Source organism: Centrocercus urophasianus, unplaced genomic scaffold (genome assembly GCF_019232065.1).
Source record: "Centrocercus urophasianus isolate 14NV4802_14NV808 unplaced genomic scaffold, USGS_Curo_1.0 seq_15, whole genome shotgun sequence".
NCBI classification, from domain to species: domain Eukaryota; kingdom Metazoa; phylum Chordata; class Aves; order Galliformes; family Phasianidae; genus Centrocercus; species Centrocercus urophasianus.
The window spans coordinates 12,046,120-12,073,105 of NW_024884697.1; the positions used below are offsets into that span (position 1 = coordinate 12,046,120).

At 42.8% G+C, this 26,986-nt stretch overlaps 1 protein-coding gene across 2 annotated transcripts in view; it reads left to right on the top strand.

The window, feature by feature from the left end:
- Positions 1-26,986, top strand: part of LHFPL3 (LHFPL tetraspan subfamily member 3) — a 236,452-nt gene that overhangs the window by 185,183 nt on the left and 24,283 nt on the right. Inside the window, exon 3 of one of the 2 annotated variants that reach the window (XM_042816365.1) lies at positions 18,123-18,170. The exons of the other annotated variant lie outside the window; for it this stretch is intronic. Coding sequence (XP_042672299.1) covers positions 18,123-18,139 — 17 coding nt within the window. The 3' untranslated portion in view covers positions 18,140-18,170. The remainder of the gene's footprint in view (positions 1-18,122; positions 18,171-26,986) is intronic. 2 annotated transcript variants of the gene reach the window in all.

Here is a 26,986-nt window from a genome sequence, read left to right on the forward strand (position 1 = left end):
GTGTGGGCACAGCACAAATAAATGAAAATAAATTAATTAAATTAAATAAAGCTTTACTTTCTTTTAGAAGAAGCAATTTATGACTTAAGGAAGAAAAAAAGCTTTCCTAAGTTGTAACTAATTTGAATATTATTAACTGTTCAAGGTTAGAAATGCACTCCATCCAGATAGAAAGATTATTTTCGATTGTGGAAAATAAGAACTACATACAAGTCAGTGTTGGTTTGGTTTTTGTTTTAGACAATAGGATTTACATTTAAATTTTGTTTGCATTATTTTTCTTTATTTTAATCCACTCACATTCAAAAGCTAACTTCAATCTGGAGAAATAGGTATCAAATTCAGATGCCTCAAGATTATCTTAATGTCTACAGGCTATTATTAATGTACATAATCATTTCAGTTTTCTCCTAAATTGCTAGTATTCAGGAGAAATGCACTGGAATGTAAAAATTCTTCTCAACTCACAAACCACAAACAACAACAAGGTGTTCTTGATGTTGATTTGGGAAGAAGAAACAATTTCTAATCTTTTTTTTATTTTTTATTTTTTTACAATCAAGGGGCCATTGCTCAGTTTGATCCCCTGTCATTCCTCATACTGAAGCGAACCAAAAGCAGCCCCAAGTGTTAATAATCCTGATACAGAACTTTTTATTCCAGGAGAAGTGAAAATCACTTTGTCTTTTCTCCAACCTTAAACTCTGAAAAAGCAAAAAACCATCTTTTGTGTAGAGGTCAAACTGGGTAGATCCACATCAAGCAAACATAAGGCATTGGGAGGTGGGGATTTACAGACACCAGTGACCTATTCTCAAAGCCTGGTACTTCGTAAGTCTAAAACAAACATCTTAGATCTTGGTCCTGCCTGAGGGGCACAGCTCACCCATGGGTGGGGTGAGGGCAGTGCAATGACCAGTGTTCTGAGACTTGTCTGAGGAACTGGGGACCTGCTGGTAAGAGCCAGTGGAGAAGGCAGGCAGAAAAACAGGCAGTGCTTGGCCAGGGCAAAATCACGTTCACTGTCTCTTAGAAGGAGGCAGTGTGTCAGGGTTGTCCAGCTGTATCAAGATGACTTCCACTGCCAGGTTCCCCAGGGTTCTCCGACGGTCTGAAAAGCCAAGCAGATGACAATGGTGGTGGCCATCAGGGTAAGACAGTTAAGTGTGTCCCACAGCAAAGCTACCAGCATCCTCCCATTGACTGAAACACTTCCACAGTGCAGTAAATGAGCTCACTGTGATGCTGGTGGTGTCTGCGCAAAAACAAAACCAACCTGGTGGAGAGCAGTAACTCCACCAGGTCACCACTACCTCTGTTGCTTGCAAACCTGTGTTTTATGAAGCCTGATCACTTCAGAGAATGACCTCTTGACCCTGGTGACCATCTATCACACAGAGCAATGTATTTGCCAACAGGAGAATCCAGTAGGATAGTCAATCATTTAATAAGCTTTTCTTCCTACACAGTTTATTGATTTTCTCTTTTAGTAATAGCAAGAGACTATACTGTCAGAGTAGGAGTTCTACAGCACTTGCATCCTTTTCCACATGTAGCCTTTGTTTTATTCTCCTTCATATGATTTCTATCATCCTTTATTGCCATAGATACATGTCCTGTCATCTCTATGCCCCAAAGCACCTAATTTTCTTTTCACTTGTATCTTGATTAATGTCTTCATAAGCTTTGCTTTCCTCTTCTTTATTGTGAAGTAGTTGCCCTGGAAGGCTATTTTGCTATGAAAACCTTTTTTTTTTTTTTTTTTTTAAAAAAAAAAAAAAAAAAAAAGGCATTAATTTCCACTTCTCCATTTCTCTTTGACAATTTCAGATATTTTATCCTGATCTTTCTATTGATTTCCTTATTGTACACATAAGCCAGACCTTGCTTAATTGTTGCTATATCAGATGACTTCAGGTTCACAGAATCATAGAATCATAGAAAATCCTCTGTTGGAACAGACCCACAGGGATCACTGAGTCCAGCTCCTGGCTCCACAAAGGGCCTCCCAAAATTCAAACCCTGTGTCTGAGAGCACTGTCCAAAGGCCCTTGAACTCCAGCAGCTCCGCGCCGTGCCCACAGCCCTGGGCAGCCCGTTCCGCGCCCACCGCCCCCTGGTGCAGAGCCTTTCCCGAGCCCCTTTTCCCGCCCCTCCCCTGACGCAGCTCCATGCCGTTCCCTCGGGCCCTGTCGCTGTCACACAGAGCAGAGCTCAGCGCTGCCCCTCCGCTCCCTGTGAGGAGCTGCAGCCGCCATCAGGCCTCCCCTCGGCTCCTCTGCTCTGGGCTGAGCAAACACAGGGTCCTCAGCCTCTCCTTATACATCTCTACCGGATAGAATGCTGTGCTCTTAATTGCCTAGAAATATTCTGTTTGGGTATAATTTGTCCTTTATTTCTGGTTGGTTAATTAGGACTGTTACAGGAAAGTCAACGAATTTTACCATGGCCAAACAGGTAGAGGCTTGCTGGAGGTGCTGCAATTAAGGCGTTCAATTTTCAGTCAAATAACTCATTCTCCATCCTTTTGAAAATGTATCGCTAAGTCGTTAGCTTTATTGTCTGATACCCTTCTCTATTTCCTTTAAGAAAAATAACTGGTGAATATTTCTGAGCTTAACTACCAGGCACTGCTCAGGGAACAACTTTGTCCTGTGTAACTCAGCTACCTGTGCCCTTGTACCCCAGGAGCAGCTACAGCTGCTGCTTTCCGTGCAAAGTAAAGACAGTACATGAGGGGTCCTGAGGGAAAGAGCATATGCTAGGGAGAAGAGGGGACTTTTGGATTTCTTGCTATATCGTCATCAGACCAGACAATTACTTGCTGAGCATCCATAGGTAATCTGCACCTTACCAGCAGAGATCACTGGGAACCACTCACAGTTTGGAAGAAAGTTTCTCTCTGAAAGGCCTGAGATCCTGAAGGTTAATAGAAATGCAATTTGGGATAACACAAGGCATTGCAAATTGAACTAGAGACCACATTCCTGTCTTCTCCAGGGGCTGCTTCAGCCACGTACCCTTGCAGCATTCACATTTTCACTTTTCCTTCTACAGTAAGCATATGGAGACTTCGACAGTTTTTTTGATCATTTAGTAAGGGAATCACCATCATGAAAACATCTAGAAGCATCATGCTGGGATATTAGAATTCTCTGCTTATTTCCAGCTAAGCTTTTCTCTGACTAAAAAGATGCATTTTATCAAAGAAAATCATTAAAGCCTGAAACATCATTCCACAATGCAATTCCCTTCCTGTTGCAGTGCCAAGTGTGGGAATTAATATTTGCCAGCGTTTTGCCATGAGACTGACAGCGTGAAAGAATAAAAAATAGCTACAGCTAGTTTCTAGAAGATGGGGATTCTGAGTTTACTGCAGGTTACATCGTAGCCAACTTATTTTGAGCATCTTAGTCCCGTTGAGTTCAATCCTGCTGTAGATTGAAAACATTATAATTGTATTAGGAATCATTTGCCAGATGCAAGGCACAGCCGCAGTGCAGCATGGCTGTTCTGGCTGCAAGCACTGGCTCATGGAGAGCGTGTGCATAGCTGAGCTCACCACCTAACTGAGGGTGAAGCTCTCTAATAGGCATTTGAAGGATGTTGTTGTTATGCTGGGGAAAAAAAATAATTGTTTTTATCTGTGGAACACGGGGAGATGGTGAGAGGGACAGGGGGAGGAAATGTATTTCAGTTTAAAAGATCTTCAGTCAGAAAAATGAGCAAAGGGCTCACTGTGATGCCAGGCATTTTGAAGATGGGCCTAAGGAACAGCCAGACAAGCTTACAGGAGTAAATCCCATTTCAATTGTACTGCTGCAAGGGCAGAGAGAAACCGGGGCCTCCTCTCCGCTCAGGCCAAGCAGCTCCAGACAGCTCATACGGGGCCACAGAGCTGGGGGCTGACTGAGACAACTGGTTTACCATTGCTCTTTAAATCTTACCTAGCTTTGTCTATCTTGGGGTAGGCTAAGGCCTAGCACATGTATGTGAAATCCCTCTTTAAAAAACATCATGCCATCTTCCTCAAGCACTGCAGATGCCTTCCCTTAGCAGCTTGTTTCCAGCCCTCACTATTAACATGCGTTGCCTAATTTCCTTTTCAGATGTATCTAGTTTCAGCTTTCAGCCATTCATCCTTTTCCATTAGATTAAAGGACTCTTTTCTCCCTATGAAGATAGTTATTAACTGCAATCAAGATCTTTCAGTCTTCTTTTTGATAAGCTAGACAAATTGTACTTTCTAAATCTCTCTCTCCACATTAGGTACCTTCTTCAGTCCTTAGCCCACTTTTGCAGTTCTCTGTGTCTCTCCCAGTTTTTCAGCATTCTTAGTGAAACGCAAGTGCTAAGGCTACACACTGCACATGCACATCAGCCTCAATACTGCCAGGGAGAGGATAGCCAGCTGCTGCCTCTGTCCAGCAACCCACAGCTGTCCACCCAAGGTCTCACTAGCCTTCTCAGCTACAACAGGGATTGAGGTTTTATCTTGTTGTTTGGCCTCTAGATCCTTTCAGGAAAAAAAGCACGTAAAAAGAGCTGCCATTATTTTACCTTTCTTGGAGTTTAACTTTGTGTTTGGTTGTTTTTGAGGACAGCATACCCAGATGACCAAGTGACAGATCATATGGCTTCATTCTCTTTGTTATTTTACATGTTTACATACTTGCAACATTTCTGTAAGCTACAGATTTTATCAGCCGTGATCCAATGTAGCATCTACTGCGAGTGAATAGTTTTAGGCCTAGAAGCAATCTCTGTCCACCCCTACTAGACACACCTATTTGATGATGGTGGCTTATCAAGTTGTGCTCAGAGAACATAGTTTTTAATAGTTCTTAATCTTTGTTTTATATGAGATTTATATAACTTACACAGTGGTAATGTTATGCCCTGCAATATGAAGCCAAACAACTTGAAATTCTTTTTTAATTACATCGATCCATATTTTTTATAAGCTAACTTGAAAGCTGAGGCAATATCAAAATCCTTATCTGCCCTGCAGCCTTTAATATTGCTGTGTTAGCTCAGCAGGTGGAGGTGATCTCCAGCCATAACAGTAGCAAGCACTGTGTGTATTTATTTACGCTGGCATTCTACCTACCTCATTAGCAGTGCAATTAAAGAGTCAATTCCAGAGAGAGAAACACCTCCACTTCAATTCACCAAGAAAGTTATGACAGTGCTAACACTGAGAAACAAACGTGATTTGTTAATAGGCATGTTTCTGTGCAAACATACGCATTTGCTTGATGATTATTCCCTTATCCACACACAGCGAAGATCTGCCTGTAGCAGATTTGTACTTAGGCATGGGAGAAATACTTGTCAATATCCAGGGAACTTTCACTCCTGCTTGAAATTGCAAACAGCACACTATTAACCTGAAGATGGCCAAAGGAGGCAAATTTGGCTAGAGTCTCCAGTGATGAGGATTTTACCATGGAGAGGCTGTTCCAGAGGTTGTTCTCACTGTAAAAAAAATTCTATATCAAGGCAACTTGTATTCATCGTTCCTCATCTTCTTCATGGAATCAGAGAATGGCTTGGGTTGGAAAGAACTTTAAAGATGATCTAGTTCCAATCCCCTGTCTTAGGCAAGGATACCTCCACTAGATCAGGCTGCCCAGCTCTATGTCCAACCTGGCCTTGAGTGCTTCCAGGGCTGGGGCACCCACAGCTTTTTTGTGCCAGTGCACCACCTCTGAATAAAGAATTTCTTCCTTATATCTAATCTGAATGTCCCTTCTTTTAGTTTAAAAACATTACACTATGTCCTATCACAATGCTCCCTGATAAAGAGTCCTTCTCCAGCTTTCCTGTAGGCCCTTGTAAGTATTTGAAGGCTGCAGTGAGGTCTCATTGGGATCTTCACTTCTCCAAGCTAAACAAGCCCATCTCTCTCAGAATGTCTTCATAGGAGAGGTGCTGTAGCTCCCTGAGCATCATCGTAGTCATCCTCTGGACTCTCTCCAACAGCTCCATATCTTTCCTGTGCTGGGGAGCCCAAGTCTGGGTGCAGTACTCCAGATGAGGCCTCATGAGGGCAGAGCAGAGAGGAACAATCACCTCCCTCTTCCTGCTGGCCACCCCTTTGTTGATGAAGCCCAGAATATTGCTGGTCTTCAGGGCTGCAATTGCACACTGCTTGCTCATGCAAGCAGTTTTTGTCCATCAACATGGCTAAGTCCTTCTCTGCAGGCCTACCTTCAATCCCCTCACTGTGCAGCCTGTATTCATGTTTGGGATCTCCCTGACCCAGGTTGCAGGATCATGCAGTTGGCCTTGGTGAATTTCATGAAGTTCACACGGGCCCATCTCTCAAGCTTGCCAAGGTCCCTCTGGATGGCATGTGGCTCTTTCTGAAGAGAGCTTCTGTCCTCTTTGTAGTCACCATTCAAGTACTGAAATACTGTGATGAGCCTTAATACTACAAAAGGGAAGATTTACAATAACTACCTTCCCAGAATACAGCGGTAGGAAGCAGCAAGTTTGCACTGAAATGCTCTCAAGCAGAAGCAGCTCTCCAGCAGCCACAAAAGGCCAGAGTACTTCCTCTGCATTTTGTGCACAGCTCAACAAGCTTGTGTTTCCAATGTGTTCCATGCTTTCTATTTTCTATCATCTGGCATAGATGGTCCTTTGTTGCACTGACTTTTCTGGATCCCATGTTTAGGCACCCATCTTTCCCTCACACTGCAGGCTGCTGCTTATTGTTTCCTGCTTTGTGAATACTTGATGGGGCCGCTTGGACCCTGCAAAGTGAATGATACATCATTTTGACACGATTGGGTGCAAACAACCCCAGAGCATTCTGGATCCCCATAGTAGTGCAATGGTGGGCTATGTCTACACTGGCATTTAATTATCAAGATCTTTATGGTTAGTTTTCACAATCACAAATCAGAAAATTTCCATCCAAGTGCCCCTTATTGAATATTTGAGTACTACTGTGACAATCTCGGGAAAACTGATGACTTTTGTCTTTTCTCGGAGTCAGGAACTCCTTAGGCAATCATACAGATTCTCAAAAACTGCTGAACTGTTATTCTGAAACTTTAAAGAAAAAAAATGCAACCAGAGGCAGGAAGAAGTCACAGAGGACTCCAGCCCGAATGATTAAGGCTGTGGGTATGTATGAGTAACCACAAAGGGGAGCGTGCAAAACGCTCAGCAAAACGCACAGCAGTGCGCCTCACTGTAAGAGAAGCAGAGTGGGGCTCCTCCTGGACCCCACTGCTTCCCCCTGCTTCCCAGCTGCAGACAATCACCTTCTGATAACAGAGCTCCTTTTAGGAGTCCTTTTGTTTAAAGCAGCTGTGCAGGTTGCAGCCTTAGCATGCTTTCTGTACAGAAATAGGTAAAGTATGGACCTGAGGCATTCCCATTGAACTGGATGCCGATTTTCTTCAAGTTCCTTTGAAATCTGCCTCCTGTTCCATTTCAGTGTTTCAGACTAACAGCTCTTTCTTATTCATCCATTGCTGCTAGAGCAAGAAGGGCTTTTCTTCCTTCACACATGCCAGCAACATGGCAGCTGTGGGCTGCAAGAAGGCTGGCAACAATCAACCTTTCCTAAGGACCTTTGGCTCTTGGGGGACTCAGTTTGTACAAGCTTCCATAAAGAAAACATCCAACAAAATCAGTTTCAGTTTAAAAGCATCCAATATCCTAAACTGTTTTTGAGAAACCCGATCAAGTAGCAGCTCTTCCACCCTTCATGTCTGGCGTGTCCGCAGGGAGGGTTCTGCCACTCCATCACCAGGGTTTCTCCCCAGGTCACTGTGGCTGTGCAAGTTGTTGCCCACTGACTCGTTCTACCACTATTTATAAATAACTCAGAATTCACAGTGTGGGGAGCTTAAGCTAGGTCTTTCTCCCTCTGATGTGAGAAGTAGGAGTAGTCATACATTGGCTGTAGTGAAGAACAGCATTTTCCTTCAGTCTTCTGTGCACAGATTATACTTTGGTTATAGATTTAATAAAAGCATTATGTTCTAATTTTGCCTTATAAATATGCACCTTTTAGAAGCCACCTCAATCTAATTATGTCTTTTTTTCTCCTGAGAAGACAAGGGATTGCACTGTGTCTGAATTAGAGTCAGCTACCCCAATGCCTCATGCAAGCCAAGTTGAATGAGTGCAGGGAAGAGGAGCATGGCAGAGGTTCCCAGCAAATGCTGTATATTTTACTCCCTCTACTGTTAGTATATGAAATTGCTGCTTGAAGAGAGAGCAAGACTGCTCCCTGAAGAAACACAGGTGCAAGGGAGCAGGAGCTGTGACACCAGCTGGCTGCCAGTTCGTTAGGCTCAGCACTCCGTCCTGCCTGTGCCAGCCTGCAACTTCAGGCGAGATGTAGCTGATCATCCTAGGATTGAGTCTGAGTCATTACTTGCCTTTGAACATTTTTTATGATTGCCTACCTCAGGAAAGTGTTTTTTTTACAGTAAGGTTGGTGAGGCGCTGGCACAGATTGCCCAGAGAGGTGGTTGATGTCCCATCCTTGGAAACATTCAAGATCAGGCTGGATGGGACTCTGAGCAACCGGATCTAGCTGCAGGTGTCCCTGTTCATTGCAGGGGAGTTGGACTAGATGATCTTTAGAGGTCTCCTCAAACAGCTCTATGATTCTGTGATTTGCTAATGGCAAGTGCTCAGTGTGGGGGAATTTACAAGCACAATATTGCTTTGAATGGCTGGGGCTCAGAAGTGTTTACAATTCCCAGATCCTGCTGAAGAAAGCAGAAAGAAGCCAGTGATCCCCAGAAATACAAGGTATTGGATGGGACACCAAGAGATCCATGCTCAGATGTTGCAGAGAAGGTGCTCATCCTCTGCAGTGGTGCCCTCTGTGGGCTGTGCAGGTCAGAAGAGAAGGACCATGGCTGTAGTATCTTATGGACGGGGTGGAAACTCTCTTCAGGTTAATTATATTGGCTCTGATATTGAAGTGACGCATAACATTTATCCAGTACTCATCTAAATGAGTTTATTCTAGTCCTACATATCCATGATTCCTGATTTAGACTCATTTGAGATCTGAATCTCACGGTTAGAAAACTTAATTTGTCCTAGAATAGCCTGGTTTTGCAAGTGGGTATTGTAATGAGAGCCTTTCCCTGTATAATGTTTTTTGCTTTAGAAACTGATTACTCATGTTTCCTATCAGATCTGAATTGCAGATATCTGGGGAGTACAGCACCAGGATATTTTTGATCTAAATTGCCTTCATATCTGTTCTACTGCAGCCCTCTTCTAAAGCAGACTTTATATTATAAATTATTTTATAGATTATGTATTAGGTATGACATAGAATCATTATATACCGTTTAAGTGCTTTAAAATTAATTTTTTCTTGAATGTGCCCATGTATGAATGAATTTGATGTAAGCCTTTCATTTTTATGCTCTGCTACAGAAAGTGTACAAAGTACAAACTGTAAATCAACCTCCACACTTGCTGGAGTGACTGCTCAGCTATGAAAGGAACTTGCTCAATATTTAAAGAAGATTTAGATGTAGAAATAATAATATTGTGTGCAATGGAGCTGACATGTAGCCTCAGGAATTCCCAACCTAAAACAGTGGGATTTGAGACATAGCATCAGTGTGCAGGTCCTGCAGCTTTGGACTGGCTCAAAGAGGGGTGAGGAGATCATAGGGGTGCAATTGAGACCATGGCTTTGTCTTGACCCCATACTGGTGGAGCAGTATTCACCAGCAGCCTTCCTATGTGTGGCCATAGGATGTCACAGAAAGTGGCAGTTTCAATGCACATGATGTTCAGAGATAGTGAGCAGTGTTTCACAGTAGCATTTATTTTTCTTACTTTTATTAATTAGAAATCCCACGTGAGGGCATAACACAATTATTTATGGATTTGGGTCAAATTCAACACAGTTTTTTCTGATAATTTGGACCCTGGTATTTGCTTCCCTCTTCTCTGCCAGGTGTACTGCTGATTGTTCAGAATGTGGGGCTCCAGCCCTCCCCTTCTCCAGGAAAGAGGATCTACCACTGTCCACCCTTTGAGAAGATCCCCATTAATCCATCACACTGCCAGAGAACATGGGGAAAAGTGCCCCAAATGTATTCTTCCCATATAGGGGCTGCAGTAGTCATTGCCATCAGGCACAAACCCAACGGTACCATACCCACCATGCTGCAGTCACTTTTAACACGTGCTCTTTCCCTTGCGACTACTAACAGTTTGTGCTGTTGCAGTGAAAATTAAAACAGGCGCCACAGGAGAGCTGGAGAACATCTTATTTCAGGCGACCTCTGGCTGGAGTTAGGGAACATCTTCAGTAAAAGAAAAGCCTTGGCTCAAATCCCTGCATGGAGCAGAACGTGGCTTTGACCTCAGTGACCACTCCTTCCTTTGAATACCAGGTCAGGGAAGAATAGCTGCCATCTGACTTCTCAGCTTTGTGCTGGCAGGCTTTTATAACTTGTCTCTCGAATTGTGTTTTGCTGATCTGAAATTTTCAGGATTTCATTTCAGAAGGCTGAAATTAATTTATTTTTTTTTTCTTCTGGTTTTGCTGCTGAACTAAAAATAAAACCAATGGTTGTTTCAGTTCCAGCAGTGAGACCCTGTGCTCACACTGCAGTGAGCAATACTGGGAATCCAGGGAGACCTGAAACAAAAGCTACAACTTAAAAGGGAAAGGATCTAAAAGCTACCTGACCCAACTGCCGTAGAGATAAATATTGAAATTCCTGGTAACTGTAGTCTTTCAGCAGAGAGATCTTTGTCCCCAGTACTACAGGTGAGTTTACTGTGTAAGGATAAACCATATCACTCAGAAGCAAAAATAATGCATGTGAAAGGGGAAAGAAATTTGAGGACAGATTTTTTAAATATTGCACATGGATGATAACAACACAAAGGGATAAAAATAGAATATGTGATTAAACAGATTAAATCTAAACTTTGTCGTTCCTCTGGAAATAAGATTTGGTCAGAAAAAAAAGGTGTAAGAAATACAGTCTTTCATTTTATCAGGGTGTTAAATGGTGTGTTCCTATGTGAACAGACACAATGTGCTTCTTTTATTTCATAGTTTGAAGGCTGTTTAGTAACTGAGGTAGTGGGGGCTCCAGCACCCCTGCATTGCATGTCTTAGACACCATCCCTAACATGTTTTGTACTTATGTGCAAAGAGCTGCTTAAATGAGAGCATTATTAATACCCAGTTCTCATTAAAAGGACAAGGCTTTTTATACTAGTAATTATTAATATTATTACTAGTCTATTGAGCCATCTTTACTTACTGAGCCATTATTACTATTTGAGCCATCTTAGTATACTATTACTTGGACAAGAGAGAGTGGGCTCAATTTGCAGCAGGGGAGGTTCAGATTGGGTATTCCTTCTCAGAAAGAATGGTGAGGTATTGTGTCATGGTTTTGTGATTTTTGGCTTTCGGTATTCCACATCACAACATCATGTGGGGCACTGGGACTTTAACTGTCAATGCTCAAGTCCTGGGTACCTGCCCTGAAGAGAAGAAGAACTACATTCCCCAGGGGACCTTGCGGTCAGGGAGAGGAGGTTTAACTCCTGGCAAGGTCACTTTAGCTCTTTTCTTGCCTGCCCTTCGTCGTGGGCGCTGCTCCCGTCTCCCTGCTGCTCAACTGGACTGCGCATCTCACCTCAGCATTGTGGTGAGGCCTATCCACCTTTCGGACATTCTCTCATTATATTTGATTTATTAGCTTCAATTCTGATTATATTGTATTATAGTGTGTTATCTTGCATTCCGATAATATACTTAGTAAATTAGTTTGTTTCTCCTCAGATCGGTGCCGCTGTTTTAATTATTTTGGGGTCTCCTGTTTCCTTTTTTCCGGAGGCGTGGATCTGCGGATCCCTCCGCCCCGCTCGTCCCGGAACCGGGCCGAACCAGCCCGTAAACCGTTGACGTATTGGAACAGGCTGCCCAGGGAGGAGGTGGAGTCACCGTTTCTAGAAGTGCTTGAGGAAAGGGTAGATGTGGTAGTTAAAAATATGCTTTAGAGGACAGTACTAGTGGTAGATGGACGGTTTGATTAGATGATCAGGTCTTTTCCAACCTTAATGATTTTGTGATTTTATGATACTGTTAATACGTACCTGCACATAAAATGTCGGATATTTTTATGAGATTTTTTTTCCCAGCAGGGAGTCCTTTTCTCCAAATGTTTGTATTAAAATCATGGCAGACCCACTGCTATGTGGTGCACTTGTCAGCCAGCCTTGCTGGTGGCTCTCTGTGGGTGCTCTGGGACGTGGACAAGTACTCAGAGCCTCACACTTCCTGCAACACTGGCAGCTGTGTACCACCTGCTCTGATGCAGAAACTAAGTCAGTGCACCTCCTGTTCACCCTCTTCTCAGGCAGTGTGTGAGAAGGAGAAAAATACCTTTCCCTTCTCTCTCCAGGCTCAAGCAATGAAGGTTGGTCTGGCTTTAGAGTGCAGCTGTCCATCCAGCAAAGCTTTTAAGCGTGTAATTAATCCATCCTCATTTAGCAATGTGCAGACACAGCTAAGTTTTACCAAGTGTGACCTGGGAGTGTACTCCAATTAAGGCATTTTGGTAAGTGCTTTGGTGAGCAAGGTTGGGCAGCTGATATGGAACCTCGAAAGGGCAATGGGAAAGGGGAGACAGACATCCATTGGCATCGAGGCAGAAGGAACTAAGAGGGCTAAGAGTCAGCCTCTGACTCAGAAAAGCTCACTTCTATTTTATTTATGGTTCCAATGTCACTTTCTCCAAATGACTTCACTGTATTATTAGAGTAGAGTTAATAACTGACCTCTTTTAACCTTTCTGAGATTTACTCAAGGAACACATTGTGAAAGGCAACATTAATGATCTTTGGTGAAATTACCTAGCTTTTGTGGTGATTTCCATTCTCTCTCTCAAAGTTGTTGGAAATCCTTGATTCCACCCATGGAGAAGCAACTGAGACCTCTCTGGTGTCTTCCAGTGCCTCACGTGTTCATAGTTGGGATCTGACCCAGCAGTGCAGGGATGTGGAAGGAGGCAGGAGGTGAAGTGCTCAGATTTAGGCTAACACTCCAATACCAGAGCAAGTTTACAGGCAACCAAGACAGATCACAGCCCCTCCACTAGCACCAGGCTGCACGAGTCAGGATTGCGTGACCCAAACGTATGACCCAATATCAACAACACCTGCAGCAGTATACCAGTTTTCAGGCAAGTTGTTTTCAAGAATTAAAATAAAGTGGATGGGAAGAAGGACGAGATTTCCATTGCAACGAGAAGAAATGAACAGGATAAGTAAAAAAGCGGTTTCCAACTTTGGAAAGATCATGGTGGTGGAGGTGCAGGAGGAAGAGATGGAGGAGATGTCCCTGTTGGAGTGTGGAAATGGAGAGGGAGGAGAGCTGGGCTTCGTCAGAGATGTACTGAGGCTGTGAGTGGGGAAGGAGATCTTTCACTGCAGACAGAGAGGCAATGAAGGAAAAGAGGGCAAGATTCAATTATTCTGCATTTACACACTACACAATGGCTGCAGCTGTTCTTAAAGCTAATTGAAAGGGAAAATGCTTATAGAAATTAAAAGAGTTCTCAAGAATTATCAAGAAATGAAATAATGGAGCATAAAAACAAAGCTGTTGATCAAATCTGAATCTAAGAACAAGTAGCATTATTCTGTTACTACATAAAGGCCTCATCCCAATGCCAGGTTATTCAAGCTCCTTTTGCAAACAGCTGAAGAGCCCAACCTCCTCCAAGAGGCACTGCATGGGGCTGAGTCCCAACAGGGCACAGCAGAGCAGGGCACTCATCCAGATGTTGGTCCATCCCAAAGTGTGCACCCACATACTCCCTGATACCGCATCAGCATGTGAGCACAGCTGCTGCCTGCCTTTGGTGCGTGGGTGGTTAATTCACTGGTATGTTGGAAATGTCTGATGAAAATGTCTCTGATGCTCTCCATTTAGAAACCTTTCCTCTGCAAAATGCTTCAAAGGGAAGATTCATTGCAGGAGATGTGCATAACCAAAAAGCACTGAAGATTTTATTGTTCGAGAAAAACGTATGAATTGCTGTCACCTAAAATAAGCAGCCAGTGCAGTTTGATGTATGGCAGAAACTTTCTGGGTGATACAAAAATAGTCCTTTGTATTAATCTGACAGGTCTGGCCCTCCCAGGGGTGTACAAAGCCTGAGTGCCGCTAATACCTTCTGATGATGCCTTGCTGAGTCACTATATCACCAGCTCCTGCCATACAGTCTTTGTCTAAATATATATGGTGTGCTTCTCTAATTGCTGTGAGTGTAAAATAGGGCAGGCGAGGTCGATGCAGGTTTCTGTGGCTGAGCTGAGATGTTTAATTATACGGAACAAAATCTCAGCATTGTAAAGATTGCTTCCAGTACTGTTCTATGTTTCCTATGTCTTGCTGCAAGATGTCTGTGGCTTTAACACGTTGAACTCTCTCCTTTTCCATCAGGAATAGAATTTCATCCTAAGAAACAAATTAAACATTTTTAGTACCAAATGTGCTTGACCTAAAACTTTCCGCCTATTACTTCATAAATACTTTAAGATTACAGGGGCTCAGATAGCTTAGTAAAGATGAATTGCATGTGATCCAGGGAATACAAGCATTCCATTAGTTATCCTTCTTTCAGTTGTGTCAGGCTTTTTGTGAATAATCTGCATGTTTAATCAATGGAGACTAATTAAGAAGACACGGCACGTTTTACTGTTGTTTTAAAACCTGTTTGTTGCCATAGGCAAGACATCGTCAGTATTTCTAGATGCAAATAATTATTTGTTATATACACCGTGGAGAATTTTACTGTCACCACTAACAAAGCTAAAAGAATATATAAACAGCAATACACAGATATGTAACCTGCAAAATTTGATAGTTGAGAAGAAAAGGATTATAACAAAATTGATTATTTCTTCCTCTAGCTCTATATTCAACGATCCCAAAGGAAAAATGGTTCTCCTTACACTTGCTCCAGAGCAAGGCTGCTTTACATATCCAAATAAAAGCAGTCAAATGCTAAAACTGGTAATGCCAGTGTAAGTATGGACTTTCTTCAATGACTTTAATAGATTTTTTCTGAATTCACAATAGTAACAAAATATTTACCACTGTCCCTTTATACACCAAGTAATAGGGTAGAGTAAATGCTACTTAGGGCCACATCTGTCTACTTTATTCACACAAACAACTGCATTGATTTAAATAAGATCAATCAAACCAGCAGGATTCTCCCTGGCAGTGTCCATGTTAACAGCAGCACTGTGGGGTGAGCAGCTCGTGCTTGAGGCCCCATGTCTGCGCCAGCAGCACGGTGCAGGGAGGTCATTATTTCACCCAGCCTCCTTCTTGCCCCTGTGGTTATCAGCCAATTATCAGCTGGAACAGGCATAGTTGATGGGAAATTCACCTCAGAAGTATACTCCTCATCCCAATCAGAACATCAGTGTGGGCATATCCCTAGTTGGCCTCAGGGCTGCCAGTGTCTCATGTACATTATCCTGGTTTACCTAAGAAAAGAAAATGGGGTCAGGTCTTCCCAGTTCACCGGGTGCTGGATTGTTCCTATTACTGGGTTTGTATAGGATATACAATACACACACTTAACCTGCGTAAAATCCTGTATTTTGGGATACAGACTGATGCAGGAATTATGGTATAGTGAGAGGTACATCACTCATAGAATCAGAGAATATCCTGAGTTGGAAGGGACCCATAAGGATCATCGAGTCCAAAGCCAAGAAGGAGCTAAAAGGAGGAGAAGAGTTTTACATCTGAGCAAAGTAAATCAGTTGAGGGACAGAAATGACTCCTAGTATGGCTATGTGATGCTTATGTGCATACGGAGGGGAAAGTTCCTCAGCCTGATTAAAGTGTTGGCAGGAACGTGTCCTGCTGAGAAAAGCTGCTTGGGGCTGGAAGCGTGCTGGAAGTTCCTGAGGCTGGAATGGATCCAGCAGCTCCCCCTGTATGTATTTGTGACTGGGAGATAACTAAGCCTTCGTCTCCACGAGGATGGCAAAACTCAGCCTAGATAATAAATGCCTGGGCTCCCCTAGGCCTGCTCCATAGTGCCCATGAGTGGGATTGCAGGCTGGACAGCTGGTGTGTCCCAGGGGGCAGAAAGAGGAATAGAAACATTGTTGGATTCCTGTGGGAAGCACGTGTGTCTGGGGAAAAGCAGGGCACGGGAAGAATGGATCTTTCATCAGTGCGTGCTTGAATAGGTTCTGGGTTTTCCTAGGACATTTCCCAAGTGTACCAAATCATTGTGGTGCTGCTGACTTGTAACAGCTGCCACCCAACCTGCACCAAACATCAGCTCCACTTGGCTGGGATGTATAGGAAGGAGGCAGGCAGCAAAGTGCAATTACCTGCCTACAGATGCTTCCATGTTCATCTGGCAGTGCAGAAGGAGCAAACTAATACAGGAGGGAAAGTAAAATGCTGACCATTTTATTTATTGGACAGAATATTTAACCTTTTTTGTTTTTTCCTTTTTTTTTTTTTTTTGCCCCCAGTATTATAGATGAGATAGATGCTTTGCTTTATACCTCAGTACTCAGCCAGTATGTGTATCCTTCCATGTCTCTGTTCCGTCTTTCATTGCCCAAATAAGAGCAGGAGCCAGTCCAACTCCTTGTTTTAGGAGGCAATCCAGTGACAGCATACATACAGTCACAGCTTCCAAGAAAGACAGAAAATCCAGCTGATTTGTTTTAAAAAATAAAATAAAATCCTTACCGCCTGCTGTGAAGCTTTAGAAAAGTTAATATTATTTTCATCAGGGCTGTGTCAGTTGTTTAACCATTCCATTTAGATACTTCCAGCTATTACTTCCAACTTCACTGGTGTATTTTACAGTTCTTATACATTAAAAACAGCTAGAAGACATCTGATTCTATGTTGGCTATTTGTGATTCATATGTCAAGTCCAGTTTGAAATACTTAAATTATTTTCCAAACAATCTTGGAGTGATATTGGAACCGCTGGGCTGTGTTTTTATATAACAAATGATTGCTTTGAGATCTGAGACTCTATTTTAGCATATCCTTTGAGACCACTGTGAAACAGTAGAAGTTTAGCCCAATTGATTGCTCTGCTGCTCCCACAGAAGAGCCTCGTTTCTTTCTCCCATGCTTTTTACAGATTTTTAGATGTCCAGCAGTGTAGTACACAGGCATGCAGGCATACTTTTTTTTTAATATGAATCCTTTAGCTTGTAGGTGACTTTCTGTGTGTTTCCTCACTGGGCACAAAATGCTGTGTAAAGTTCTGTAAACTCACAAGAAATTACCTGAGTATTGAGCTGAAGATACGTTCCTCTGAGTCCTGAAGTATCTGCAGGTTCCCTGTTGGCTTCCCCAGAGCACAGGGTGTGCAGGACCTCACCAGAACATAATCCTATGGGTGCATAATTAGAAGCACAAGCCATGTCTGCCCTGCAGATCCACTGTGCACACCAGATTAGGTTGGGTTCTTTCAGACAGTGCCATTGTTTTTGGAAGTATAGTCAAAAATGACAAGCAGTGCACCAACAAGAGTTAAATAATATATCTTTATTACTTTAACTTCTCATCCAGAAGACAAAATTCTGTAGATCTGTATTTACTGATGTAGTAACTGATGTGTTTTTATCTTTCATCTCAATAACTGTTCAACGGTTCTGATTTGTGATTTTTTCTTTTTAATTTTACACCTTTATTCAAATACTTTTGAAGTAACGTGGTTAACATAGTGCTTAAAGTTGCCCACTGATCAAAAGATGTTACTGGGAGTTTTGATTCTGGCACGATAGCAAAAAAAATCAGCAACACACAGTAGTCCTTAAGATGACTTTGCTGTTTTGTGTTTATTTAAGTTCTGTCACTGTTTCTCCTCTGTTAATTGTATTTTTTGCATCCACCTCCTTAGTAACCCGCTGAATTACTCCTGCCTTTCAGAAAGTTCCTTATCTGGTTAAATAGCAGCAGAAACCTGAATGATTCACACTCTCCCCACTGTAGCAAATAATATTGTTTACAAATCGTACTACGATGTGCACAATCTCATTTGATTATACCTTAACTGTTCTGTTTTTCCCTCCCTACCTCACAGATGATGGAAATGCTTAAAACAAGTTAAGGTAGTATGACACAGACTAATGTAAGTGTGAGCATGGCATCCAAGGGACGAGCTGTGGAGTGCTTGCGCGCTTCTGCCAAAATACGTTGCATGGCTTTCTGCTGTTGTCTTGTGTTTCTGATGTTAGGCAGCATGTTCAGCAACATTTAAGCATTCATTTTCTTTTAATATTCCCAGCTTTTTTTTTTTGTAGTCTTAATAAGTTGGTTTTTTTTCAGTAGCTTGTGGCAACTGCTTAGTGGCAAATCTGCAAACCGTGTGTGTTATTCTTGAACAACATTTGGAAACACCTGCAAGGATCAGGGCCCAATTGGTTATGGCTGTTCAGAAACGTGCTGCAGTGTTATTTAAGTTTTCAGGCCAAATGGATCAGAAACAGTATCGACATTGCTCCTGCGCTTATCGCTGAAAAGCAGAAGCTCCTGGTTTGCTGTCTCCAAAATTCAAGCCTGATACTGGTGCAGCTGCCTGCTGCGTACCACTCTGCTATGCACATCTGTGCATTGCACTGCGAATGCTTTGTCAGAGCTATTCTGTTGTAAAGCATCTTACTTCATGAGACAAGTACCACACTGGAATTACGGATGTTGTGTTATCACAGTATTCTTAAAAAAGACTCCTATGGACAAAGAGAAGTTACTGATACCCCATCCCTGGAAGCACTCATGGCCAGGTTGGATGGGGCTTTGGGCAACCTGGTTCAGTGGGTGGCAACCAGCCCACAGCAGCGGGCTGGAACAGTGTGGCCTTCAAGATCCCTTCCAACCCAAACCATGCCATGATTCTGTGATTCTGAAGGTTATATTCTCCTGTGTTTATATATTTCTTTTAATCTTAGTGTTTATAACACTTATGAGGGTAACACCAATCAGTGTCTTGAAATACATTTATTCACGTGAGTGTTCTGGTGCTGTCTGGTAGTGAGAGGCAGAACTCAGTTATTCCTTGTTTGGATTCCTGTTCACCCAGGATTACCACTCATATTTTCAGTGTACTGTGAGTTCTTGTGATGAATATGATCAAATACTGACCTGGTTACCCGGCAAGGTAGTGTCATCCCCACCCTTGGAGATTCCCAGAACTTGACGGAACATGACCCTAAGCAACCTGCTCTAGTTGGATCTTCCTTGAACAGATTGCTGCACTCACTTCTAGAAATCCCTTTCAACTTATTTTTTTCAATGTTTCTGTAATTTTGTGTCTGCATTGGTGGAGAGTACAGTAAAGTCACCAAAATAGCTTTCACTATGCTGTAAATTATAATGCAAAGCCAGATCACCAGAGGTCAATGCACTGGTCACTGTTCCACTTTTCAGCATAATAAAATGTCGGTTATTTTTCTCAGTGTGCCCAGTTCAGCTGCTTGCTATCAAGCTACATTTGTAGGCATTTGCTGTGTTTTCTTATCATGCCACAAAACCATCACTTCACTCCATTGTACGCAATATTGTAATGTGTGGAATTACAGCAGGTGTTGTGTGGGAACAGAATGACTTTCCAGAAATATATCTATTTTTGAATTATCAGAGCTGTGGCAAATGACACTGACAGCCGTCTATGTGATGTTTTTATAGTTTATCTCAATTTTCTCATGTAAGATCTCTACCTCTATTCCTTAAGACGCTAATGATTAGACTGTCAGAGCTGAGAAAATCCACCTGGTGAGCAAGGTCACCTTCTCTATCCTCAGTAACAAAGGAAAACATCAGAAAAACAAGGCTAAGGAAATCCTAATTAACACCAGTGGTGAACAAAAACCTAGGGAAAAAGTAGAGCACACAATATAAGACTCTACAGAGGTAAGATTATTTTTTGAAATAGTAAAAGAAGCCTGGAAGCTGTATTTTCAAATACAGTTAATGCTGGGGATGTGTTGCAGAAAAACAAGGACTGTTATGTGATTGCACTGCCTCCCTTTCCTGGGTGAGCTCCCACAAGCAGTCTGACTCTGAAGCTCAGCTACGACCCCAGTGACCATTACTACTGCCAGGCACTTCAGCTCTTCAAGTCTTGCTTTGCTGTGCCACTATGACAAGAAGTATTCCCTCTTCCCACAGTGCTCAGATAACCATTTTTCTTCTCATTTTCTTCCCCTAGTCTTCTCTTGGTTCAAAATTCAAATTACCTGAACTGGGCTAATTCCCGCTGATTGCCACTGCTTCCTCTCAGTCCCAGCCCCCTATTACAGGATTGCTCCCACCAGCTGACTCTTAGGCACCAGTGCCTGGCAGATAACTGCTGATGTGTGGAATGCTTCTGCCTATTCACACCTATAATCCATGTGTTTGACAGCCATCTCCTAACTCAGTCCTCTCTGGGTGCTGTGACAGCCCGGCACTGCTGGAACAAGACTGGTTTCCCCTCTGATTCCCCTTGCATGACAGAGATGTCCTCAACTCTTTTCTCTTATCTTACAAGTCCGAGGAAGTGCTCCATAAAGGAGAGAGGGTATTTTTGTCTTCTAGCACCTGTATGGGTTCAATAGCACCTGAAACTGTGTTTCTTTCCCTGAAGGGGAGCTGCCACTTACAGAGAGGCTTAAGGACAAATCAGGGCAATGTACCAGAAGTGCCATCGGTGCAATGAGCTTACCCTGGAACAAGGAGTGGTCTGTATGACCTCCTGAAGTCCTCTCCTTCTAATTTTTTTTTCACTATTGTGTTATTTTAAACTATGTTAACAACTGCAGCTGCAGAATTTAAGCACCACATTAAATGCCTGCACAATGAGTGGCGGACACCAGGACACCAACTAATCAGCAGGAGAGGACAGACCTGTGGAACTGCTGCAGGCTGTTGAATGTCACCATCTCTCTTCTATGCACATGCTCACATGGGTGTAGGTTGGCATTACGCAGTCAGACAGCTTCAGTAATGTCCACAGAGCCAGCCAACCTGTCTAAAGGTTGTCTGCAGGGCCTTTCATAGAATCATAGAATGGCCTGAGTTGAAACAGACCACAATGACCATCTAGTTTCAACCCCCCTACTGTGTGCAGGGTCACCAACCACCAGACCAGGCTGCCCAGAGCCACATCCAGCCTGGCCTTGAATGCCTCCAGCAATGGGGCATCCACAACCTCCTTGGGCAACCTGTTCCAGTGTGTCACCACCCTCTGTGTGAAAAACTTCCTCCTAATATCTAACTTAAACCTCCCCTGTCTCAGTTTAAAACCATCCCCCTTGTCCTATCACTCGTAAACAGACGTTCCTCCTCCTGTTTATATGCTCCGTTCAAGCACTGAAGGCCACAATGAGGTCTCTCCAGAGTCTTCTTTTTTCCAGGCTAAACAAGCCTTTTTCCCTCAGCCTTTCTTCATACTCTTGGCTGTCAGCAAAGCCATTCATTTGTTAATTGGTATTCTCAAAACATAAGAGCATAACCTAACCACACCTGGCTGAAAAACTTGTGCTAAACTAGCCTATACAGGCCAGCATATCCCTCTTTTTCTGGTGCTTCCAGCTTAGAATCACAGCTGAGTTATACTCCAGTCCCAACAGAACACTCTCTCACATCTTCTTCTGCAAACTCTGTTGCCTTGGTTGGTTTCCCTTTAAGCCTGAGAAAACCCATCCTTCACCAGGTGCTCAGCACAGTTATCTTCTCCAGTTATATCCTTCTGAGCAAATGACAGGAATAGTTTTTCTTTATTACCTGCAGCACAGTTTTATCCCTCATGTGAAGGCTAACTCCTCTGAAAGTCATTCCCAGAATATCATCATTGATCAGAATTGCCCCCTATAATTTCATTCAACCTTCAGCTGTATGCAGCTCTGCCCATATCAGATTAGGTGTCTGGCTTCCAGCATTCTCTCCATTATCTTTCACTAAAAGAAACACATACACTAGGATTTCCCACAACACCTTCTGGGCTTCCCAGGCAAAGACACAGCTCCTCACAGTGAGTGTCAACATTGTTTCCCTGCTCCTTGCTGTGTCCAACAGCAGCAGTGAGCATCAGCCAGTGCTCTCCAAAGCAATCATACTGTCCAGCTTTCTTGCCTACTTGTTTTCTTCCTCTGTTCTGTGTGCTTAGATATTCTCTGCACCATGAACCTAGGCTTGCCTTGAGTGGGACATTTCTTAAGTCTCTTCCTGGCAGTCTTTTTCTGCTTGGTATTTATGTTGGCCTCTGTCATCTCCACAAGATCTTCTGTCCCAACATTTCCACTTGATCCATCTACTCATGCTTGTTCAGGCTGCTGCTCCCTCACCTTTGAGGGCCTGGGATCCAGTAATAATAAAAGGGATAATTCATCCTGTCCTCCTCTGCTCTTATCTGCCATTTTACAGCACTGTACCAATCTCACCAGCATTGCCAGTCCTGTGTGATCACAAGCTATGGAATAAAGAAGAGTACACGTGAACAGGCACAGCTCCCCACTGGCACAGCTCCCTTCTTCCTGATTTTCATATCTTTACAACTTAAAAGAATGTTACTTTTTAACTTGAAGCTAAACTTGGTCCTGTTCACTCATTTTTGAAAATGTGGCTATGCCTAAAGAAAGCAGCACAGTCCTGGTCAGTGTCTTAGCCTATCCAGCACACTAAAATGGTTTCAAGGGACCTGAAGGAGCTTTATGGGGGATGAGAGAAAGGCTGGACTCAGCTCAGTGAAGCACATTCATTCCCAGAAGAATTTAAGGAGCCATAATGAATTCAGCAGGATGGTCCATGGACAAAGAGGTGCTCCTGTCTAAGTGGTTTGCTGGATGGATGCCACAGACCAAATTGCTCCCAAAAGCACATGGGACAGCTAGGAAAGCAAAATTTTCCCTGTGGAATACCAATGTCTTCCTTGCCCAAAGCCTTATTCAGCCTCCTGACATGTGAAAATTGCAGGGTCTTTATCAGTGACAGCGTAAAGCTCAGCTGACCTCAGACCTTCATGCAGCAAAGCACTGTTATGATCTATCATTAAGGCTGGCCAACTTTTCTGCATCACGAGTCCCCAGAATGCCCGTTTTCCTATGGCCCAATGGCTATAAGACATGACGATCTGTAGCGGTACAAAGATCTTGGGACAGTTTATAGAGAAGGGCAGGGTCCTGTCCCACACTCACTATAAAAGGCAATTCAGTTGGATTCACATCTGAAGCCCACATGGCTTGGCTGTGCTGGTGTCTGCAGCTCCAAAGCTTATCCTGCCACAGGCATTCCTGTGCCAGGAGGATGCTGTCAGTCCTATAGGAACCACAGGGCGTAGGAACCAGAGTTGAACCTCTCACTGCATCTGGGCAAGTGATCAGAAGCTATATGCTGTCATAGGGGTTGCATTCATGTTATATCATCGCCATGGAAATCCTTCTTTCATAATGACAGCAAGCAATATCCCTCCTCTGCACTGAGACTGCCCAGAGAATTCGACACACAAGAGGGCAAGAAACCTTGACAGAGCATTAGCATTTTATTATCCTGGCAATGCATTAACCTGGAAAATGATTATATACAAAGTGAGCTAGAAGTGGGTAATGCTGTTGCACACACTGCTTTGCCTGTCTTCCTGGTGAATGGCTATTTGGGATTTTCTAGCTGTCCAGTGGGCTCATCTTTAAAAGTGTTTTCTTAAATATATTCTTGAAATATAGTCTTAAAATGTATTTCCATTTTGTAGTCCCACTGGCAATCACATTAGCATCATGAAACCTCTTAGTCACAGCACTTTCAACAGAAAATGCTCTCTGGAAAACTAGAGACAAAGATTGCATGCTGCTGCCAGTGGAACAGGGTGTTCTTTTCCCTTTCCACATTTCACTGCATGTTCTCTGGAAACCATACTTCCTGATAGAGACAACCAACTTCAACAGACTTTGAGCAATGTATATAGTAGTTAAAAGGTTTTTCCCATCTCTAACCTCTGTAATGCAGCTACAAAAATAGAAAAATACAAGAATTTTTCCCTGTGAGATCTGTCCACGAATTTAGTCTTCACTGGAGAGGGAAAGGTGTCTGAAGGTAAGGAGGACATTCACCTCTGTAACTCCCTTCATCAACCAGTGAGAAAAGGCAGCAGGTTGTTCTGATTTTGGCACTGGCTCAGGCCACAAAGAGCACCACCATCTGGAGGAATGCAGAAAAAACCAGTTTCACTGAAATGAAGACATACAGTTATCTTCAGTCTACTATATATTAAGGGGAGTGCAGTCATTCTCCAGAATGCCTGAAGCCAGCTCTGAAAGCAGAGCTCATATATTCTCAGAGGTGCTTGAGCTCAGATTGGCTTTGAAGGGGAGAAAATATTGCTTCCATCCAGTTCGTGCCAGAGGAGAACTTAAGAAGTAAATCAAAGGACACTAGGGACAAATCTTTGATAAAAGCATATCAAAACTTTGTTTAATTTGTTTGCACTGCTGCTGTAAAGCAGACTCACCGGAGACAATATGATCTACAAATGGAATTTGTTACTAAATCAGGACATGACTTACTGGAAGGATAAGTAATGATTTCATCTAAGTCATTACATCTCCCTATCAATAGCACATCTCTGTGGGGAGTGTACTCACCTCCGGCTGAATACTGTATGATCTCTGTAGGACAAAGTCTGTACGCCTGACTGAAGGACACGATAAACCCAACCACCCAAAAACCAGTGGGTCAAATTGTCCCAGGCTGGCAGCAGATGTGTGTCGATGTGTTGTATGTGCAATATCAGGCACATAATCCCTTTGGTCTGTAAAATCTGCTTCTGCTCAGACATGCGGGAAAGTCAATCTCTAAGACAGCAGAAGAGGGGTTGGATTCTCCTGTACCACACACACATGTCCACAGATACTGAAGTGTCTGACTCTGACACATCCTAGGCACATACTCGAGGGATGGGTAACGATGCACCATGGGTCTACAGAGCACCATTACCATCACATATTACCATACATGGCTCTGCGCGTGTGCACCTCTGACCTGCTGAACTCTCAAATATACCCCAAACTCTCAAATACTGTAGAGATTTCATTGCTGAAAGGAGAAGGAGTACTCGTACAGGGAGCTACAGCAGGATGGCTATTCAGAGATGCCACTAAAAACTCTCCCAACTTTGCCTACTCCCTGCATTCTTCATATCTGTCCTTCATACTCTTTATTTTGTGCTCTTCTTTCCTCAAATGTTTTGATGTAGCTGTTGTCCACCATCTTCCGAATTGTTCCTCCTGAGCAATGCCATATTGGCATCCAGTTGGTAAAACTATTAACTTCCACATCCAGGCAGCACAACTTCAGTTTTATTTCCAGCATTCTCACCATCCTTCTTCTTCTTTCCAGGCTGACACTGTCATTTAAGCCCACTTAAATTCCCTTTGCAGTGCCACACACAGATATTCATTATTATTTTTTCCCGCAGTAATGGCTGATAGCTACATCCTCAGTCTTCGTGACCTTCTCTGTTCTGGCCCTCTTGATGTTCACCTTGCCTTCCCTCAAAATGTCACAGCTAAAATTGATTCCTTGCTTCTGTTCTCCAAAAAAACACACTAAATCCTTTCACTTCTTCACCTTCATCCTCTTTGTCAAGTTCATGGCCCAATCTTTCAAAATTTTCCATAAAGCCACTCTTCTGGGCCTTCCTGCTCGTCTCCTTCTTTTCTCCAGATTCCCTGTTTCTCTTTCTTCTGCAGGAGGCTTCCCAGTGCGACACAGAATTCTTTTCACAGTGCCACTACACTGAGCTTCAAATCCTATAAGTTTTCAAGTTTTCCACAGATGTGAGCCATTTTCAGAGAATCAGGGCCATCGACACTATTTTCAGGTCTTCTCTTGCTCTCCTACTTATTCCTGCCTCTGGCATTGAGGTGTTACCTTGCAGCCAGATGCATACTCTCTCACTGCAGTGCCCCATAGAGATGCAGTGTGTGGGGTTGCTGGAGGAAAGGTCAGTGCCTTGCTTTTGCCCAAGTTAGCCTTGATGAGCTTACCTCAAAGTAAGGCAGAACTGGTCTACTTCTACCATTTGTTCTGTAGCAAGGGACCTAGCTCTCATCCTTAGCTGAAGATATCCTCTTTTGTAGCCTTTGCATGCTTCCTGCCTCCATTAGTTATTAGGAATAGAGGGCACTTTAAATGCCTGTGATATACCTGGCATTGTATTAGAATTATATTGAGGAAAAAAATCCCTCTGGAAAATGTCAATGAATTTATGGATTACATCTGAAGAGAGAAAATGTATAAGAATGAATTTGACCAAAAATTCTGGTGGATTTTTTTTCTCTGGAGAAAAAAATGGAAGTACCAGTGTGACCACATGGTACTGTCTGAGTAACTTTTATGGAACATAATTGCTCCTTCTACCCACCATCCAGAGAACACTCATTCTTTAAATATCTCCGCCTTACAAATGGTGCTCAAGCTGGAACATGAGGCTTAGAAATAGTGACTGTAACCTAGATCATTTACTTGAGCTTTTTATTTCAGCTCTGTTATTTACAAACAATTTTTGCATGATGTCACCTGCCTCTGAAGAGCTTTGTAATTAAGAAGTGAATTTTGAGTCTCCTTAAAGGCATAACAGATTAGAAAGATCAGAGATACCGTGAAGATTTTTAAGTAACAAGAGTTAATGTGATTAAATGGATCACTGTAGAGTGAAGATTAGATTTCACAATTACATATCAGAATTAATAAACAAAAAAGAGTGCAACTATTTTATCTGTTTTATACTGATGATATAAGCAGGCATGCATAGGGGTAATTCATTCAGATCTGTATCCCACAGTGCTTGCAGTGGTTGGTGATTTTGAGTACTGTGCCTCAAGTGTTAAGGTTTTAGTGCCCAGATAGGCAGGATAATTATACCAGAGAAATTACATCCAAAATTAGGGCATTTAGAAAGGGCTAATCCCATTTGAC